Here is a 16,937-nt window from a genome sequence, read left to right as displayed (position 1 = left end):
AGTTTTTATCTTTAGGTCATGCATTCTGTAAAGTCCGAGCTATGCCCAACCCACGTGGGGCCACAAGAAATCAATACAAGCCGGAATCAAAATGTAGCGTATGCACCCAACCTTAATAAACCCCTAACAAATATTGCATTGTATATTTTTAATAATAGAGAACTCTGGCTGAATACTAGTTGAAATGTCCATCTTGCCCTTTTTCTCAGGCTTCTGAAGCAAAACTGAAGCACACCTAAATGAAACAACCGTTCTAACTCTTTTGCCTGTACACAGGAATATTTAAGAGCTTTGTTTATGGCAGATAAACACTCTTAAATCATCAGAGTCTGTATAATACTAAAATAAAATAGGTATACAGCACTAAGAGGATGCAGATTAAACCCACATCAGGATAATGTGAACAAAACAGTATATTCCTGCATGATATACCCACAAATACATTTCCAGAATCTATAAACGGGCGATCACATCACATTATTTTCCCGCTCATAACCTTTCCTTGTTTCTCTCATTCATTCAGATTTTGGTCTTTCATTCGTCGCCTGTCTGTATATTCTACACCTAACTACAAGTTCAGCTTAAAGGAACGAAAGCTTCCTTATGAAGTAAAGTTTCTTGATGAGTGATGAGTAATGAGCCCCACTGGGCAAGTTTCTTAATTATGAAATGAAGGGAGGCATTTTATCTATTCTGTTAAATATGCTAAATCTTGTTAGGGATCTTCTTTTTCTCATTTTGTCTGAACATGTAAAAAAAAATTATTATACTGCACATCCGCTGTTGTATTTTTTGGACAAACCAAAAGCAATACATGTCTGTGGTTAGTCAAGCTCAAAGCTGTAAAGTGACTGATAAGAGACCAGCCTGCGTGTCTGTATCTTTCAGCATTCACGGCTCTGTGTGATTCAGAAGGAACACAAACACACCTTGAGATGTTTGCACCGAAAATAATTATTAATCCTCTCTTATGACAGTTTCTCTGCCAACTTCCATCACAGCCCAGTAATGTTAATTAAGGTTAAGATCCTCTTTTTCCCCAAACATGCTCTTTTGAAGAAATAGTGCCTTTTTTGTTTTTTAATTCCTGAAATACACCCAGAGAGGGAAGGGCAGTGAACTTTTTTTGCTGTTGATTAATGTATTTTTATCACGCCAACAGAATGTAATGCCTCCCGCAGAGGTTAAGCCTTACTGCTTCAAACCTGTGTTGCGTGAGTTGTGGGGATAATACGACCACCTGTTAAATAACAGGAGAGAAATGAGCCTGTACGTTCAGATAATTATAATACAGTAATAGAGTCCACTCAGTTGAGACATACACACTCCGTATATGTGTGAGTGCCGTCAGTGTGCAGCTCCGGCTCTCTCTCCCTGTGCAGAATTACATTCAGATTTCACCTAATGTCGACATGACGGTGTTACACCTGATATATTTTCCCCCATTCTCTCATTTGGTGATTCTCATGTGAATAGAACAAGTGATCCACTGAGAGATTAGATCATAATAGATGTCTGAAAATGTGTCAATCATTGATTCAATGCTCTTTTATAAAATGGGACTGTTACCCTTATTTCATATAGTGAGGTAGTGCCTTGATGTGTCTTCATAGGAGTGATGTCTCAGCCAAACTAACCCTAAAGGTATATTCAGATTTCCATGACTTTAAAAAAAAAAAAATCATAAAGCAAAGCAGATCAAAGTTTTACATGAATACTGTAAAAGTATCAAAACCCTCGATCCACAGAGAAATGCACACAGAATTATTCAGAAACTGCCTTTAAACGAGCCGTCAGCACAGTTTTGATGTCACAACTATACCGTATTTGGGTAAAAAGGTGCTACAGTCACTACCCCAGGACAGAGGGTGAATACACTTAAATTAAAACAGACAGTATGAGAAAACTAGTATATAAAGTAGTTCTGGTAGAAACCCAAAAGCTGATAATGTGGGATATTTAAAGTCCCTGTGAGAGATTCAGATTCAGAATAATTTATTAATCCTAATCAGAAATTCATTTTTACAGTCAATCATAAAGAGGCTGTGTAAGTTAAACGTAGGCTTGGAGGGTAAGAAAAATGTGCTACTCAGTTGCATTGTGGGAAAATTGGGATCCAGTGTGTTTGGGGTCTTTTTCTTTCTTTCTTTTTTACTTTTCACTCGGAAATAGAGATCTCCTCTTTTATTCATTTAGACTTTTCCCCCAAACTTTCTGAAAGTGCAATACTAAATCATTTTAATACCAGTTCAATAACAGGAAAATGACACACTGATGAGACATTGTTCATCTTTTGAGTGCAAAAATTAATTCCTTCTGTCACACAAAATCTTAACTCAAGTCCACTTGAGCAACCTCATCTCATGGTCGTCACCAAAGAATGACATTTATTTAGTTGTCATGGAGATGGCACAATTGTAATCAACACTTGGTCGTTCATGGAGAGACTGAGATGTGATTGAAAGCTCCTTGAAAAGCAACTAATTGGACCATGAGTTAAGATCCTTTTTTTGTCAAATTTGTATCAGAGAAAATGTAATTATTCATTGTGACCACATCTTGACTGCCTGGTTTCACCTCATTTGATAAGGGGCATTATAAGTATTTGATTAACACAGGAGTACACAAATATAGGCTTTACCTTAACGTCATTATAGAACATTTATTTATGAAATAACCAGAAAACATGCTACATATTTAATGCTGTATTTAATGTTAAAGTTATATGACATTAAAGCGATTGTCATTTCTGTCATGTTTATCCTCTTCTGTGATAAAAACAAAAATATGACATGCTGGTAGTATTGTTTACAAGGTGATTGCTAAACTGTAGCACTAAATGTGAAATGTTACCAAAGTCAATTTAACAACAGCATGCTCACAAAACTCCAGAGTCCTTATTTTAACTGAAGCGTTTTAGCAGTACATACATCCTGGATTCCTGTTGTCACGCACACTCCTCCGCTTGAATACCAAACAATAGTCTGAAAAGCAGCGTGGAGGAATGAGTGACGCTGGTGCTGCCACTCATACAAAGAGGCAAACTGTTTTGTTTTTCGCACAGTGTGCTTGTCTGCAGTGTGACAACAGATTTAGATTTTCCATACCACACACACACTGCATATTGTGTGTGTAGGGTTGGCTGAAATGGCAGATGAAGACAAACTTGTTTTAATATTCACTAAAGTCAAGACTGAGAATAGTAACTGAGTATACGTCTGTACTTCAGAGAAAGATTCTGCGTGATGTTCTTGCATGTTTCTGATTCAGTTAGCACAGAGGGAGAGCGCTGCCAGTGAGCAGAGCTTTGCCTGAAATCAGCGGTAATCCTGCAGGATTCCTTAAAATTAATGACAGGGGGACATCTGGGCATATCCCCTTCACATTAAGTCTCCCAGCTCCTATTGGGATTTAATATGCTGTCTGAGCAGCCTTATGTTCTGTGTGGAGCCCCGATTCTGAGGTTCAAACCCAGAGAACACATATATCTTGTTTACTGCTGGATAGGAATTTCCAAGGCCATGAAGTCATAGACAAGGAACAAAATCTATTATATTACTATCAAATCTACTTTAAAAAAATACTTGATGCACATGTGTTTTAATTAGGAAATGTAGATTAAAACATTTAGCTGGAACAATCATATTGTAATGGATCACATTAGTAAAGGGAAATCTCCCTGACGCAAGGACAGTGTCAGAAAATATTGACCCTGTTTACACCAGGTTTTAAAGTCTTCATCTTGGGCGTTCGGATCAGAACTGGACAGCACTGTGTAAGCAAGTGCAAACAACCAACAAGATGCACTAGAACCACTTGCTGTTGTGGTCTGTGGCTAATTCGACTTAGTATCTTTTGTAGTGTAAATACTAATGCATCCTGATGCATCCCAGGCAGGGATGTAAGAGGAAAATATGTTGTTTTTTTTAGTGATAGCATGCCAGTGCTCTGATGGATGAAGTGTTGCGTATCCGTCCGTCATTTGTGCCCCATGGAAGGAGAAGTGTCGGATCCTCCTGACAGGAATATCTCCAGCTGTACTGACACGGTCGTTGATGTGACCGTTGAGAGAGTGGACGCAATAACTGTGTGCGGAGCCCGTCGACCTTCTAGCGGAAGTGCCGTCGGCCGCAACGAAATCTGAACACAATCAGCTAGAGACGCATGATAGACACGGATTAACGGGTGGGTGACGCCAAGTGTGATGTCGGGGACATTTCAAAACCAAGTAAATACATAGTCACTGTGATCACACATGAAATGAATTTCAGTTTTGTTAGTTCATACCTAATGTACCCATTTGATACTAGGTTGAGTTGGGGATGTATGACAGTATATTTTACCATTCCTAGTGATCATTCTTGTAAAATAACAACAAATAGGCTTGCTGTGACATGGGTTTGTTTTCTATTCTACGGTAGAAATGACGATATATCACAATGCAGTAGAAACAGGGTCACCACCATGCACCTCCTCGAGCCCTCTCAGTAATGGCTGGGGTGTTGGGGGGTGAATGGAGTGGTCATAGCTATGTTTTGCATTATAGATAAGGGATATAGAGGGCCTTAAGTGGATGGATAGACCCCTTGAGTGCCCTGTGTGTGTTTTTGTGTCTCAACAAAGTGCACTACAAAGTCTAATTACTTTTTTCCAGTCACATAATGTAACCACTGAGCCCTTATGGTTTTAAACCACTCTCTAAAACATGACAAATGAATCCCCTACGTATCTTTACGGCCTGACAACAATTCAAAATGTTTCGTGTTAAAATGGTAGTCATCGATTTCAATAATTTGTTCATCATGAATGTTTGCATTAATGGAGCTATTGCTAGCTGCGGAAGAGATTCGGCAAACGGGTGGAGTTCTGTTTGGTTTTCCTGTGGTTTTGTTATTCCTGTCTTTTGTCGTGGACCCTTTCTGATCCCTTCAGAGCCTTCTTTTGAGTTTTATGGAAAGTAGACAGATTTGTTGAAAACAAAATTTGATGAGATGAAAAAAGATGTTATTTATGTGTTTGTTCAAACAAAGATAACTCACAAAGGATTGTTTCTGTATGGATAACTGGCTCTACAACTCTACAAACTTTCTATCAATGGAGCGTGCAGGTTACGCCCCCCAGCACTGTTTGTTCCATTGTTTTCCTATGGGGAGAGGAGTGCAAAGAACTCGAAAGTGCCACAGAGTGCATGTAAAGTTCAAATTATATCAACATTTACCTCGGCTGCCGCTGACCTTTCAAGGCGCAACCAATGACATAACAGTTGTATGTGATGCAGCCACTTTTTGATAACGTAAACCTGTGCTACAGCTCTGGTTTGCACTGTGCTCTCGTGGTGAATTTCCCGTCATCTGAAGGCAGCTTTACTGTATCTGTATTGTGTGTGATAAATATTTATGTATGTCTATACGTCATATTTTGTGATACATGTCAGTTTTGGTTTCTTATTTTCTGAAGGAAAATCAGAAAATTGTAAATAAAAATAACCTCACAAAGATGAATGATGGACACAAACCAGCGCCTCTTTGTCCACATTTTTTGGACATGGAAGATGAATAAGGAGTAAAGGCCTGAATACGTTGCAAACAAGTTCTTAAAAGTAATCTTAGGCACCTATGTGTGCTGAAAATAGATTTTTAATGATAAGTACAAATTGGCCTTGGTTGCTGGAGAGGCTCATGCAGAAGTTATATCTAAAAGTTAGCACTCCTGCGTTCATCCAGACTTGCTGTCTCTCTTGGACAGCCTGATCAGTTACACACGCACCAGTAGCTGAGGCTGAGAGACAGACCCGTTGTCCCCTGGGAATGAGAGAAGAGACGCATCTAGGCCATTGATTTACACTGTACCCTTGGTCTTCTAATGGGCTGCATGGCAAAAGAGATCCAGACCAGGGTGACTGGGGCACAGACTCGCACTCTAAGACCCGACTGACAGACACTCATTTAGCCCTGCATGCTTTCTCCTTTATATGAGCACCTAAAACTCAGCGATCCACTTTGACATCATATCATTCTGTCTCTTCACTGTTCTCTATTTATATATTTTACCACTCCTCTAATCTCTCGGAGCACTTACTCATGCGCTTACTCTCCCAAACATACACACCCCTGCACATCTTTAGTGGGAAAATCCAACAGCACTTGGACTAAAAACCCAGTTCCCCCGCAATCTGCACTTCTATCCAAAAAGCCTCTGAAACGCTTCGACACATCAAGCTATTTTCTCCGATCGTTCCTGTCATGGAGCCAGGTGCCACTCACACAGATGCTCCCAGCACATCTGGATAGTGCTTTCAAGGAGCCAACATGTAATTGGAATCATAAAAGATGCTCATGAATGAATGATGGATTGTTAAGGCAATCTCAGCCCCAGACTCTGTTGACCTCGAATGGATGGATGGATGGATGGATGGATGGATGGATGGACGGATGGATGGAGGGATGTTTGTACAGTATGTGACAGAAAGAGCAGCATATGTAGAACAACATGTTCTTATTGACTTGCCAAGCCCTCAAAGCAGGATCATTGAAGTATTCAGGTTACATTCTTCTGAACAGGGCGTCACCTCTAGGCGCTACACCTTAATATGTTCCTTTTCGTTGCTCACTGTTTTAACTTGTGACACTGCAGGTTCGGCTGGTTGTTTTATCCACTGTTACGTAACGCTAAGATGTGAAACCTGTATGTTTTGGAGGCTTGGTGTCTTTTGTTGCAAGAGTATCCTGAAGGCAACAACAACTGCTTTTGTCGTCTACCAGCCACAGAGGAAAATAAAAAAAGAGAAGAATTGGATTTATTTGTAGCAATAGTAAAATGCACTGGTTCTTTATGAATCAAAACTTTAAACCCTAATTTAAAACCCTCTTGTGTGTTAGCATCATGAACAAAACAGTTATGATGTGGAGACATTGCTAATTATTTAGCGTAGTTATGCGACTTCTTGAAAACTGTAAATGATGTTGCCAAATGCAGCTTAGTAAATAGAAGTTCCGTAAACCTGCAATGACAGCTGCTAGCCTCTTCTGCCAGAACAAATTGCAAATGATGCAAAATGAGTCTGGAACCGGCAACAGTGTGCAGAGATGAGCTGTGAAGTTATAGCATCAGTATGTTTGTGAAAGAGTGTTGCCGTTTTTGCCATCTGACTTTGAAAATATTACTTTGACAGAAGGTTTCACATCAGCTGCAGACATCTTGGATTGTTTTTGAAAATACCTCAACCACTCTCCTCTTTACTAAAATCGCTGTAGTGTCCCTAAAAACGCAATAGCTCTGCAAGTTGTCAGTCATCATGTGAAACCTCAGATGAACATAAACGGCTGTAAGTGGCTTGGCCAGGATCTTGGATCAGGATCCAAGAAACTTGTAATACCTCCTCCGTACTTTCATGCTTGATAAGTCATTCATATTTGCACTCATAAATGTTGAAGGTGAACCAGGACAAGACAGTTTAATATTACATGACATGTAATTACCTCCAATTCTAGAAATGTGATTTTAGGACATATTTATATTTAACACCAGACAATTAATTAAGAACATAAAGGTCACCGCTGGAGTTTGTATATTTATGCAATTTATGACCTTTTTAAGAGTCACATTGGCAAATTGCTTATAATTGACCAGATGCTTGCAGAATTATACCCAGTACCAAGTATTTTTCTTTTTGGAGCCCATAAAGACAGATAAGAGCGAGTCATATCTGAACCACCAGGACACACCGGGTATAGGATGGAGGACGCTTGGGATTTTCTGAAGAAATGAAGTGGAGGAAAGAGACATAAAGACAGATAGAGAGACTGACAAAGAAAACGCAAGGTAAGCTAATCAAGTGCAAGAGTGCTGAGGGGGCAGTGCCCCAATACAGAGGGACGCCTGACCTTGGCGTGTTGGAAACGGAGAGAAAAGAAGAGACTGGCGAGAGGTTGGCAACCAGAGCCACAAAGAACGAATGAAATTAAAGAGAGGAAAAGAAAAAGTGCAGAGGAGAGCAATTCAAGTCATGAAAACTTAGTTTTGGCACACACGGCCATCTGGGATCAGATTTTGAGTTCATAGTCTTGTTATTTATTTTATTTGGAGACCAAAGGGCCCTTACTACACAACTGCTGTGTCACAATCAACACTGCTTGCAAATCAAGACTAATTTGTTTTCTTGTTTTATAGCCATTTGAGCTAACAATTTCCTTTTGATGACTCCACACGGCACGTTGAACATTAACATATTGCATAAGCTTCTTACAAAGGAGAGTCTGACTTATTATTTGAGAAATGTTTTCATGAGTATAAATTTTTTTTGTTAATTTTGAAGTGTTTCCCAACAGGTTTTTGATCAAACTCACATTTTCAGCACCAGACAACACAAACCAGTACTTAAGGGGCACTCAAATACAAAATAAAGTAAAGGGGCTGAGTGTGTGATTAATGGATTTTGGGGACAAGTAAGTACGGTAGTAGGCGGGAGTAAGAATGAGGATATCGTCTTGTGCCAGAGCCACACAGTCACAAGAATGAAAGCTCTGTACATCAACCTACAGAAATAAAAACTCTTCAGTATGTTTTTGGTCCTTGCTGCTACAGCTTCCGTACTTGCTGCTGCTTGGTTTGGGAATAATCTCTGAAACAAAAATTGGTACTGCAACTAAAATGTTCCCCATAGACTGGCTTTATAAAAGAAGGTATTATTGGGCAAAACTGTCCCTGAGTAGAGAAAAGCTATTTTTATTTGTGTGGCATCATCCCAGTCTAATGTCTATGGGCTGAGCTGGAACACGAGGCCAGGGTCAGGGAGGCAGAGGCGAGAAAACGGTTTTGGCTTATGAGCTAGGTGAACAATTTTCATTGGAATGAATGGGCACCATTGCAACTGATTGGCATGGGCAACCTCCCAAACACAATTGGCTACTATTAACACTATGTCAGACTGAAAAATGAAGTGAAACAAAAGGGCAATTCAGTCTGATTATCAGGCCTGGGCAGAGTGTCATTTCAAGGCTGAAGCACCAACAAAGCCTGCAACTGCCCCTGGACCAGGCCTGGAAGTCTCCAGATTACCCATGTGGCAAATGTGATAATTTAATTATTTGCAAATTAATTTGCTAATACTGTATGCGCCCCTAAAGCACAATATAACCTGATATATTGAGACCTCAAAGCTATAGTGAGTAACTTCTACGTGTCTGTAAATATCTGTTTCACCCAAGCCACTACAAGAGGAGATGATAAAACGCTGACACCTCGCAGAATTTTTCAGTATTTGCTATTTTTATATTTGGTGTAGTTGGTGACATTCCTGCACTGGTGCACAAGAAATGTCAGCAATAAATTAATAATCACCTCCTCTGAAGAGTCCATTTTTCATTTTTTGCATCGGCTGTTCTTCAAAAAAAGCATAAAAATGTTGTTGAATCGCGTACAGTAGCGGTAGGGAGGGACAAGTTACACCGGGCCATACGTCGTATTGAGGCACCAGCCGTAATGTTGTAATAACGCAGAAATCCTCTAGGGGGCGGTAGAAGTAAATCTTGAGGTATCATCTATTAGGGGGGAGTTTTTTCTGTTTATATTGAACTTACATATGATATTCCTAAATTAACTGAATCAAAATACCACAATTACTGCCAAATTACTCATTGCTAACTAATATACAGTATATATGCACTGCATGGGAGAAATGGGGTGTCAAACTGGGGCCCACAGCTCATTTTTGCCCCATAACCGATTATTCTGGCCCTGGAGCATTTGGATCCCTTGTTGCAATGACACAGCAGCACTGTCACTGTATATATGACATGTGTGCAAACTCTGTCTGCTGAAGAAGATCATGTGATACGATCAAAAGCTCCAGACCCCTAAGGGTGAGGCTGGTTTGTCAACTGCTGTTTCCAAGGCAAGGCTCTCAATCTTGAATCCCATCGTTCTGACTCTTAATCTTGACTCACATACAAACCCAGCGTGAAAGACAGAAAAGGAAAGAGATGAAGATGGCAGAATGAAGGCTAACAGAGATGTACACAGAGAAGACCGAGGGAGGAAATTAGTTTGGCAGGAAGACAGGGAAAAAAAGGAAATGTAGTTTAACCTACGAGGCAGGGGGTCTGAAAAGCAAGTGAGGATGTAGAGGAAAGAGGCAGGAGGTTGAAGATGTGGTGGGTGGTGGGTGGTGGGTGGTGGGTGGTGCATCGAGATGAAGAATGAAGGAGACAGGGGGCAAGTGTTTGGTCTCACAGCAAGTGCCTGATTAATTAAATTCACTGTTTGTTTCTGCACAATGAGCGAGCAGCTTGGAGGCTCATTCTGGCGCCTTGCCTAACACTCTCACAACACTCCTTATCTTCTTATCTGCCCTTCTCCAATCTGTTATCCACACAGGAGCTCTGGCCTCGTATCTTAAAATCTGGGAGAGTTTGACTTCTTTATCACCCTTTTTTCTGGTCTGTTGGTGCTCTGAAGCCACAAACAACAAATCTGTTTTGTTAAGAGGCCCTTTTTGACCAAATTTGATATTCACTCGGTGCCACTGTGCCGCCAAAATGCCAAACACTCTTAGTTGAAGTCAATGAATTGTCTGAAACTTTATGTTGAATGTAGCCTGTCACTGTTGTTAAATGAAACTGCTATGATACTTGGTGATGAAAACACAACAGATTTTTTGAATAATGCTTACTCATTTCATGTCTGATTTTAACCCACAACCTCTCTCCCACTGGTGCGGTTCACCTGCTGTTAATGCAAAAAGCACGTTCTGGCCCTGGCATACACGCGCACAGACAAACTGAATGCACATTTGCCCGGCCGTCTCTTACGCATGTCTGAACATGCCGGTGAATACTGTACACACACACACACACACACACACCAGCAGACACACAAGCAAACAAAACAGTGATTGCATAAGAAATAGTAAATGTAAATAAGAACAGTTCAAAACTTAGGGGCATTACAGCCTCTTTTTACAGCAGCACACACACATTCACAAAACCATCCTTGTAAGTTCGCCAAGTGACTGTAATCCTCCTATTCAGTCATTAGTAATGAGACAGGTGCCGGGGGGATTTTTGGTGATACTGATGTAGGTGCCGATGCACCTGTCTCCGGAGACAGACCCAGAATAGCTCGCAGGGACGCTGCAAGGCAACACTCACAACTCATCTCAGAACTGGAGGGAGCCAGCTCAGGTCAGACATGAATCACTTGCCATAATCTAGATCACTCAAAGTTTGTTTTTGACAGAAATTCTTAAAAAAAAAGGGGGGGGGATTATTTAAAGATCCCGCATCATGCTAATTTTCAGGTTTATGTTGTATTTTGGGTTTCTACAAGAACATGTTTACATGTGTTTATGTTCAAAAAACATTATTTTTCTCTGTCTGTCTGTCTGAATATACCTGTATTCACCCTTTGTCTGAAACGATCCGTTTTAGCGCCTGTCTCTTTAAGACCCCCTCCAGAAAAAGCCCAGTCTTCTCTGATTGGTCAGTGTTTCCAGGTCTTTCTGCATTTACTGTAGTTGTGACATCACAACCGTACAGAAGTCCTGACGCCTCGTTTAAAGTGTTAACATAGCACCTTTACCTGCTCTAAAATAAAATATTCTCTTACAATAAGATTCTCTTTTTTGACAAGTGGGACTTAAAGGAATAAACAGGCAGCTGATATCTGTAGCTTTATTTTTATCATACATATATGAAAGTGTTATTACTTTCTCATCTGACAATCAGCAAAAAAAATTAATAAGCAAATTTTCCAAAAATGATTACCACCAACACCGGGTCTTTATCTCTTCAGATTTCAATATAATGTAGCATCATTTCTACGTTTTAGCGAATGGTTATATAAACTTGTAGATCAGTTATTTATTGCTTTGAAAATCAGTAAAAAAACATTAATAAATGCAGTATTTGGGCTGCCAGGTTGTAAAAAAAAAAACCTTTGGCTGGTGTGTATCCTCCCATAAACCCTTCATAAAGTACCTCTTATTAAAAAGTAATATCTTTTTTTCACAGTAGCACACTCTCACATAGAAATAGATTTTTGTTTCATGTATTTATGGAGAAGGTGAAGGGAAGCTTTGCAGAGAAAACACTTCCCATCTCATTCATGCAGGTACACACATTCACACCTGAGAGAGTAATGTCCACTGTGTTCAGCCCTCTATTGTTCGCAAGAAGATGCTTTTAATATGGCATCATTCGTTCTGAATGGGACATGATTCACACAAAGGATGAATTGATTTTATTTTAGTGTGGTGTAAACGACTGTTTAAGCATTCCTTTAGAGTGTGTGTGTAATAACCAGCAATTTCAGAGGGTGTTGTTCAAACACAGCGAGTTTCCTCACCCACTGCAAACCAACAAGCAACACCAGCCTCAGCAGCTGCAGCTCTTAATCTCCAGCTTGTCTAGCTGGTCTTTCCGTATGTCTGAAATGGGTGGAGGTTAATGGAACACTGCGCATTAAAGCTGTAGTTGTCTGACAAGTTTTTGGGTGTTGTAATATGTGGAAATGAAATGTGAAAGGGCCTGAGGGCTGACAAAGGGAGAAAGTTAGCTTCTATCCAGAGACTGAAAGAACCTGACTGTTTGCGCTCCATAAACTCTCAGCTGTTAGAGTCTAGTCTCAAAAATGCAGAATGACTCTCAGCTGCAAAATACTGACTTTGTGAGTCTGCAAATCAACATTATGACATGAGTGAACTTTACAGTATGGAACAGCGGCCATAAAGACGTATCAGCACTTCAAAACAAACAACTATGCGGTCAACATTTGTTAACTCAAAATAACTCAATCAGCTTGTTTTAATGGTCCCATACTGTAAAGAGTGAGATTCCCATGTATTTTTGATTACAAAGCAGGTCAAGGTGTTGTATAAAATGCCCAATCTACAGATAAATGTACACAGCCCGTATTCAGAAACTGTGCCTTTAAACGAGCCGCCAGGACTATGTATAAAGTGCTGCTACAGTGCTGTTACAGTCATTCCCCGGCTGCAATGACGGTTCAGGCCGCTAGAAAGAACATATCTAAAAAAGTGCTAAAATGGAGCGTTTCAGAAAGAGACAGACAAATAATGTTTTTTTTTCCCCACATGAAAGCCTGTAAACATGTTCTGGTAGAATCCCAAAATTCAAGTGAACCTGAAAATGAGTATAATATACAACTTTTAACACTGGAAAACGTGCCATGTTGTATAGATTTGATCATGATGCTGAGTCGTAACTGTAATAGCCATGCATGCAGCCAGTTTTACAGTGTTCACATGTGTTGACAGCTACTTGGAGCAGGCAGGTGTTGAATGACAAGTTGTTTATCATCGCACGGAGCTGACATAACTCTGAAGCAGCTGTTCAAAGCCAACTATGAGCGTCAGATTCTGTGTCTGCAAATGGTGAATCTACATTATATCGTTTTTTTTCTTTTTAAAGTGTCATTCAGTGATTTTACTGAAACACTTATGGTTGCTAATGTTTTTGGCCCAGAGCCTGGATGTTGCTGAACGCTCCGAGGAGTCAGCTGCTTTCCAATCTGCGCCTGTATCATAACTTCTTCACGAGTCGATGATGCTGTGCACCTCTCATCAGATTAGCATGATAATAATCTTGCCACACAAAGAGGTGAAACAGAACCAGAGCGCGTCTCACCTGAAGTGTCCCACATGTTGAGCTCGATCCTCTGCTTGTCGATCTCGAAGCTGGCTGTGTAATTCTCAAACACCGTGGGAACATAATTCTGAAATGAGACACACACGTGGCTAAAATTAGATGAAAGCGCAGAGGGGTGTTGTGTACACTGTGATAATGTATGGTAGACAAGAAAGCATCATTATTTCAGCCAGCTGTAGGGCAGGTGAGCAGTGTGTGTGTGTGTGTGTGTGTGTGTGTGTGTGTGTGTGTGTGTGTGTGTGTGTGTGTGTGTGTGTGTGTGTGTGTGTGTGTGTGTGTGTGTGTGTGTGTGGAAAGCAGATGAGGCCAATTATGAGCTTTGACCTATTTCCAAAATCAGCGATTTGGGTCAGCACACTTTGATTTCATTATCCTCGGCCAGCAGTTCAAGAGTTTAAGATGTGGAATAAACTCTACAAGTAAAAAGGATGTTCGGATAACACAGTATTTTTATTTATTTTTTTTAAAAAGAAGCACTTTATTAATCACTCAATAGGGATTTTTTTTGTGATTTTCAATACAATATCTGCCAGTTAATTAAATGTCCTGTTGTTGTTTGTGTATTATCATCACTATGCTGTAAGCATACACTAATTGCACATTTAATTAATCTCATGTCTCACACAGTCTAGAAAGACAGGTGTTGATTCAGTGTGTTGATTAGAGAAAGGTCAGCTCACTGGTTGTTGTGGTCAAACCAGTATTTACACAGAAGACTGCTCCTGCACCGGCACGCGGCGGTGCGTAAAGGCGCACAGAGCTCAGATGTTTGTGGCAGCTGGGCACGGAGTCTGAAAATGTATTCACTTTTGTTTTAATCTGTTTAACATTATAATAGACCGCAAAGATCAAGCTAAATTATATCATAGTGAGATACATAACCTGTCTGAAGAAATCACCTTGTGTCATGGCAGAATCTCATTAACAGGACGCCAATAAGAAAACAGCAAAACCACGTTAGAATAAATAAACATGAATAAATAAATAACATCCTGTGTCCAGTTCCGATAATTTAGGTGATACCAGCAGGTTTGGAAGTTTCACTGGAAATGTCCCGCTGGATGGAGACAGTGTCGTGTCGTGTGGTTTCACGGACTTCACTCGTGTGTTTATCTTTATGAAACCCTGTCTCTTACCTCGGGATATGAGTCTTTGGCAAAAACGTGGAGGAGAGCCGTCTTGCCACACTGTGTGTCGCCGACCACCACAATCTTGCAGCGAAGTAATCCCTTACTGCTCTCCATCGCGCCCCAAGTATCACTGAGTGGTTCTGTGCCGCTGCCTACTTGTCATTTAGCTCCAAACTAGTTGGGTTTCGAAGAGAGCAGCTCTAATTGTTGTCAGTATTTTTCCAGAAGAAGAAGAAGAAGAATGATTCACTTCAGATCCAAAAAGTTCACACCCTAGTCTGATGGAGTTTCGGTGACATGCTCTGCGCAACGCTGCGCTCCTCTGGAGTGAGGCACACTGACAACACCTGACCAAAGACCTGACTGTCAAGGAGCGTCTCTATGAACTGTCTTCCTGTAAGATCTTTCAGAATAAAAGCCTCTGAGGGTCACTTAGATTATATGTACCGAACGTTTAACACATGTTGTGGTTGCCTGTGTGCACTGAAACGAATCAATAGTAGCAGGGGTGGGGGTCTGGTGGTCAGAGTAAAGTCCCTTTCACACATGCAGTCTTTCTCTTTAATGTGCAGCCATTTCCAACACGTGTCCCTGTGTGAATGGGATCAGGTTTAGAGATGCAGGGAAATCTACACCGCCAACTTCCTTAACCCTCCTGTTATCCTTGGGGTCAGTTTGACCCCATTCAGCGTTTAACATCTCTACATACATGGTTGACTCAGCATAATTTTTTGCTTTATATTCATGACTTTTCCGAATTTTATGGGGATAACTGGGAAAACCTAAAATCGGCATTTAATTTTCCTGTATACATACTTAACTGATTTAATCATTATTATGATCTATTTTAAAATAAAATTTATTTAGAAATGTTTGTTTTTCCTGAGGTCAAATTGACCCTGTATGTAACACATGCTACTGTCCTTGTTAATGGAGATTGCTTTCATTCCAAATATTATAAATAACACAAAATATTACTTACAAATAGTATAATTACTTTAAAATACACAAACAAGTAAAAATCGGTAAGATATTCATGATATTTTTTAAATAAATACACATAGACATAAAACCTGAGTAACAACTTTGATTATGGTCATTTTCTGAATGTTTAAATTGCTGGGGTCAAAATATTTATTTTTAAAATAATATTTTCCAGTTTATATTATTTTGAAGCCAGAATCATTGTACTTCCGGTCTAACTGTAGTTTAAACATAGACTGTATAAAAACAGGTTTAAACCAGTGACAGACGTTCATATCACTTGTCCCCAACAGTTAACTGCAGCACATATGAAATGTGGATGCTTTTAACTTACATAACAGAGATCATCTTATTTCTAGTATAGTGAAAACTTTATGGAACTCCAGAAAACAGGAGCCTATCCTATATTTTGCAGCAGGCTGCTCTTACAATGACCCAGGTGTCTTACGGACAATAAGATGATCATGTATTCTTCATACACACAGGGATTTTCTCACACTTTGTTTTTCAGGCTGTCATATTCCCTGCACAGTGAGAGATACTGGATTAACTGGCATGTGTCCCCACATATAAACCTGTACCCTGTTTATGAATAACTGTTACTCATTTAACTACAGTCTTCTCTTTATTATAGGCTATTTGTCATTTACAATAAGATCTGTGAGCTGGCTCCAAATCTGTATTAAAAGCATAGTCTATGATTCATAGAGAAAGCTGAATAAAGTGTTTTAGCTCCATCTTCTGGTCAAACTGAACAGTAATTGAATTTTCCACAGGCAACCTTTTTTCTTTTTCGGTTCATCCAAATGTTACAGCAATACTGTATAATGATATTAGTATAAATGTAATGTTTGTGTTGATGATGTGATTGTAATATTACTACCAATGTTAACAGTTATTAATATCGTCATGTCATCATTTTTTTTGGTTTTCCATCCTGGTGAAGAATTTGCTTTTAGATCCCAAACTCAAGTAAAAGTAGATATAAAAAGTAGAAATACTTACAAGCAGTTCTGGATTCAAAATAGTATCAAAGTAAAAGCACAAAAGCATAATGGACTAAAAGTACCAGATGTAAAAATACAAAAAAAGTCATACAGCACAATAGCTTCAGTCTATGTCGTGATATTACAACACTTTATTATTGTATTGTACTTGC

General features: G+C 39.7%; 1 protein-coding gene across 1 annotated transcript in view; it reads right to left on the bottom strand.

Annotated features, from left to right (window-relative positions):
* The window catches only part of LOC310960614 (rho-related GTP-binding protein RhoN-like), a 29,638-nt gene extending 14,535 nt beyond the window's left edge, over positions 1-15,103 (bottom strand). Inside the window, exons 1-2 of the mRNA XM_083932366.1 lie at positions 14,801-15,103; positions 13,644-13,731 (exon numbers count right to left, since the gene is read on the bottom strand). Coding sequence (XP_083788492.1) covers positions 13,644-13,731; positions 14,801-14,908 — 196 coding nt within the window. The 5' untranslated portion in view covers positions 14,909-15,103. The remainder of the gene's footprint in view (positions 1-13,643; positions 13,732-14,800) is intronic.
* Between the last annotated feature and the right edge of the window lie 1,834 nt (positions 15,104-16,937).

The sequence above is a fragment of the Echiichthys vipera genome, assembly GCF_963691815.1.
Source record: "Echiichthys vipera genome assembly, chromosome: 18".
Taxonomy (NCBI): Eukaryota; Metazoa; Chordata; class Actinopteri; order Perciformes; family Trachinidae; genus Echiichthys; species Echiichthys vipera.
Note: the sequence above shows the minus strand (reverse complement) of the source record. Positions and strands in the feature narration are given on the sequence as shown.